At 42.2% G+C, this 3175-nt stretch overlaps 1 protein-coding gene across 1 annotated transcript; it reads right to left on the bottom strand.

Annotated features, from left to right (window-relative positions):
• Positions 1–736: 736 nt before the first annotated feature.
• Positions 737–2654, bottom strand: LOC135714890 (transmembrane protein 115). The gene is made up of 4 exons (XM_065238305.1): positions 2086–2654; positions 1952–2027; positions 1531–1890; positions 737–1463 (listed from the first exon to the last, which is right to left on the bottom strand). The coding sequence occupies exons 1-4, from the start codon at positions 2528–2530 to the stop codon at positions 1115–1117; spliced, it is 1230 nt and encodes a 409-aa protein (XP_065094377.1). The 5' UTR covers positions 2531–2654; the 3' UTR covers positions 737–1114.
• Positions 2655–3175: the final 521 nt, after the last annotated feature.

The raw sequence follows: 3175 nt of genomic DNA, 5'->3' as shown, positions 1-3175 counted from the left end.
GGCTTCGTACTATCCTTTCACTCCACTGAAAATTCCCAAAAGAAACTGTCAATCTTTGCTAGAAGAGACGCCAATTTACTTATCGAAGTTTTTCCGTGTTTCGCTAATCTTTTTTTTTCACAGCTTATACCCTGGACAGACTATGGCTTATATCATGTAATATAGGCTGTCTTGCAATGAGCACTCATACATCTAGTTTTCACTGGAAATCCTATGTATGAGTGCTCATTGCAAGACAGTCTATATTACATGATATAAGCCATAGTCTGTCCAGGGTATTAGACATGAATGCTATAAGCTTTTCTATCTTTTTATCTGTTAGAAGTGGTCAGAATCTTTAGAACACTTTAGAACGATTAGCAACGGATGTTTTGGAAAGTTTCAGCTTAGATAAGGTTCTTCAAAATGATCACGGTTTTTAATATGTTCTGCCCGCTTTTCCAGCGAAACCAGTTGTGCCATCCCCTAGCATACGACAAATAGTTTTTTGATGAGAAAATTAAACAGCAGGCCCAAATGTTGCCTGTAGCTAGAGTAATCGGATGTCTGGTAGTTTTGTAAATCTCAATTTGTTTACATTTGTACTCCAGATTTGTTCCATAATACGATTTTAAACATGACTGAACATCGTGGACGTTACATCAGCCTGTCGCGCCTCACGTTCTGTTTGTTTCCGAAGGTTTTGACTTTGTCAGATAATCATAATAAATTTTTATGGATGCACAAAAACCACTGCTTATTTTCATAGGTACGTTTTTATTATATCTAACACGATAATGCATCCTATAGGCAATCTGCTGTCCTATAACAATGCATAACCAAACATTCCATTTTAGTGTATCATCGTCATCAGCATCATCATAGCTTATCAATCATCACAATTAAAATCTACAGAAAAATAAACAGAAACAGGGAGAGCGCGTATCCTAGTAGTTATTTAAAGCATCTTTTCCGTTACTATCAAAAATTTTACATTTCACCTTACAGCTCTCAATTTTGTCCTTATGCTTCACCTCTTGATCATCAGAATACGACTGTTAATTCAGACGGTGCGTCTATTAACAAATTTAATCCTGCTTCTCATACTGACCAGTTCGAAGGATTTGGTTACTATTTAAGTAATAGTCGTCGTCGATGCTCCTGCTTGACTGGCTCCGGTTTGGTCCAAATTAATCAAATCAACGGCGGTTGTGCTACTGGGTTTGCTCGACTCGGATTTCTGAGTAGACTTGCTGGGAGGAGGTGGCAATGGAATCGCTGGTCGATCGATTGTCATCGGGAAGGGTAGGAGACCCACGCCGCCGCCACCTCCGTGATGACCATGGCCGTGATGGTGCCCGTGATGATGGTGGTGATGCTTTCCAGAAGCACCCGTCTGAGGGAACGACTTGGGTAACGTGTTCAGACGACTAGAATCTGTGGTTTTGGATAACCGCTCGCTGAGAGCTTTCAAAGCGATTTGTCTGCAAAGAATGCAAGTTGATTACTTCCATTCGAACTAGAATTTGGCACTTCTAGCTAAATACATACCTTCTTCGTTCCATATCGTGAGGATCGACCCCCGCGAGCGAGTGGACGCTGACTGATTGTAGCGACGATGAATTGCTTTGCTGTGGTGTCAATCGCTTGACCATCCCGATCCGCAGACAGCCCTGGTAAACGGGGTTTGCAATTAGGCCTACAAACGGTTGCAGCACATTCGGAAAGAAGCTGGCGAAGCGAAAATTTTCCGCGCTATCCCCGCGAGTCCCGTTGGAGTGTCGTTGATAGAAGCGCAGGTACACCCACGAAACGTACAAGCCCGAGGCAAACATCGCCGGATACGTGCCGTCCAAAAGCCCTATTGCCCACATCAGTATCGATACGATCACTACTGTGAGGGGGACGTTTCTACGAAATAATATATAACATGAATTTCTATCATTCCAAAAGATGTGGCACTTTTACTTACCTATTAGAGAATTTTCCCAAAGGTGTGCGGGCAATTAAATGATCCGGCATAATTTGTGTGACAGCTACGCTAACAGCTGGAAAATAAAGTTCAGTTTACTTCTAAATGTGTCACAGAATTGATCTATAAATTACCTGCATTCATTCCAGCCAACCCATGGATGTGAACATCGAACAAAAACTCGGCGTCTTTGGTTATCATCGAGTAGAACAAGTAATAAAAACTGGTCAAAATCGCCACCCCCGTGTTGGTAATGGCAAAATACTGCAGCATCTCCATCCCACCCCAGGACGGTTCGATGAGCTTCCCGCACAGTCCTACCGTAATCAGATCCACTAGCACTTCCCAGAAATGCAGCTCGATGAAGCAAAATGTGAATATGGTCCATATCCAGAACGTTGGTGGCATAAGATAGCCTGGCGTCACGCTGAGGATGTCCACAGCTCGATCCGAGAAGGACAAAGCGTAACCGACCAGCGTCGAAATGCAGATAAACTTAATCGATGACGAAGTGTTTCCCAGCAGAGCAGAAAACTGCTGCCGCAAGTATATTGCGTTATTGCTGCTGCTGCTCGCCATGGCCAATGTTCGGAGATGCTCCGATGATCTTTACATGGAGAATAGAGTGTTTCGTTAATTTTGGATCCGATCAGTTGAATTTTGTCCTGCGAAAACACTACAATCGAAAAATTTCTCAGGAATATATTTTGCAAACGTGAATAAAAATAAAGGATTATTTTCCGTTTTGACAGCTCGCTGTTGCGCTCATGTCAGTCGTTTGCGTACGACCTCAGCGCCACACGTGGTGCCTAGTTGAAACATACTTTCGACCAGTTTAATTCACGGCCGTAAACAAGCCATAAGAAACCTACAGCGTTTGTTTACGTTTGGAACCAGTTTCATACAAGTATGATCAGTAGGCTGATTTGACAGTACGTCCCCCCCAGGTTGAAACTCACTAATATTAGATATGAGGATCAGGGGATTATCAGACTGAGTAAATTTTTACTCAATTATAAGCATACATTGAAACAAAATCCATTGGCAAAAATACTATATTGCTGGTTTGAATTAAATCGAAGACAACAAATCAAGAAGACTGGCCAGTTTGCTAGAATCCAAGCGACAGATACAGTAGCGCTGCACTTGAGTGAAGGTGGAAGCAACGCATAGAAAAATGAGCAAATACACAAACTTCTTGATTTGTTGTCTTCGATTAAATAC

This window comes from Ochlerotatus camptorhynchus, unplaced genomic scaffold, assembly GCF_037179485.1.
Source record: "Ochlerotatus camptorhynchus isolate MF236.1 unplaced genomic scaffold, CSIRO-AGI_Acam_v1.1 ptg000045l, whole genome shotgun sequence".
In the NCBI taxonomy this organism is placed as follows: domain Eukaryota; kingdom Metazoa; phylum Arthropoda; class Insecta; order Diptera; family Culicidae; genus Ochlerotatus; species Ochlerotatus camptorhynchus.
This window is presented reverse-complemented; position numbering and strand designations above follow the sequence as displayed.

What these genes read in the sequence shown, in the direction of transcription:
- LOC135714890 (XM_065238305.1), bottom strand. Translation starts at nt 2,530, where the DNA reads ATGGCGAGCAGCAGCAGCAATAACGCAATATACTTGCGGCAGCAGTTT. An exon ending in TTGGGAAAATTCTCTAATAG is followed by an intron (nt 1,891 to 1,951) that starts GTAAGTAAAAGT and finishes ATTATTTCGTAG; the next exon opens with AAACGTCCCCCTCACAGTAG. An exon ending in CACGATATGGAACGAAGAAG is followed by an intron (nt 1,464 to 1,530) that starts GTATGTATTTAG and finishes CATTCTTTGCAG; the next exon opens with ACAAATCGCTTTGAAAGCTC.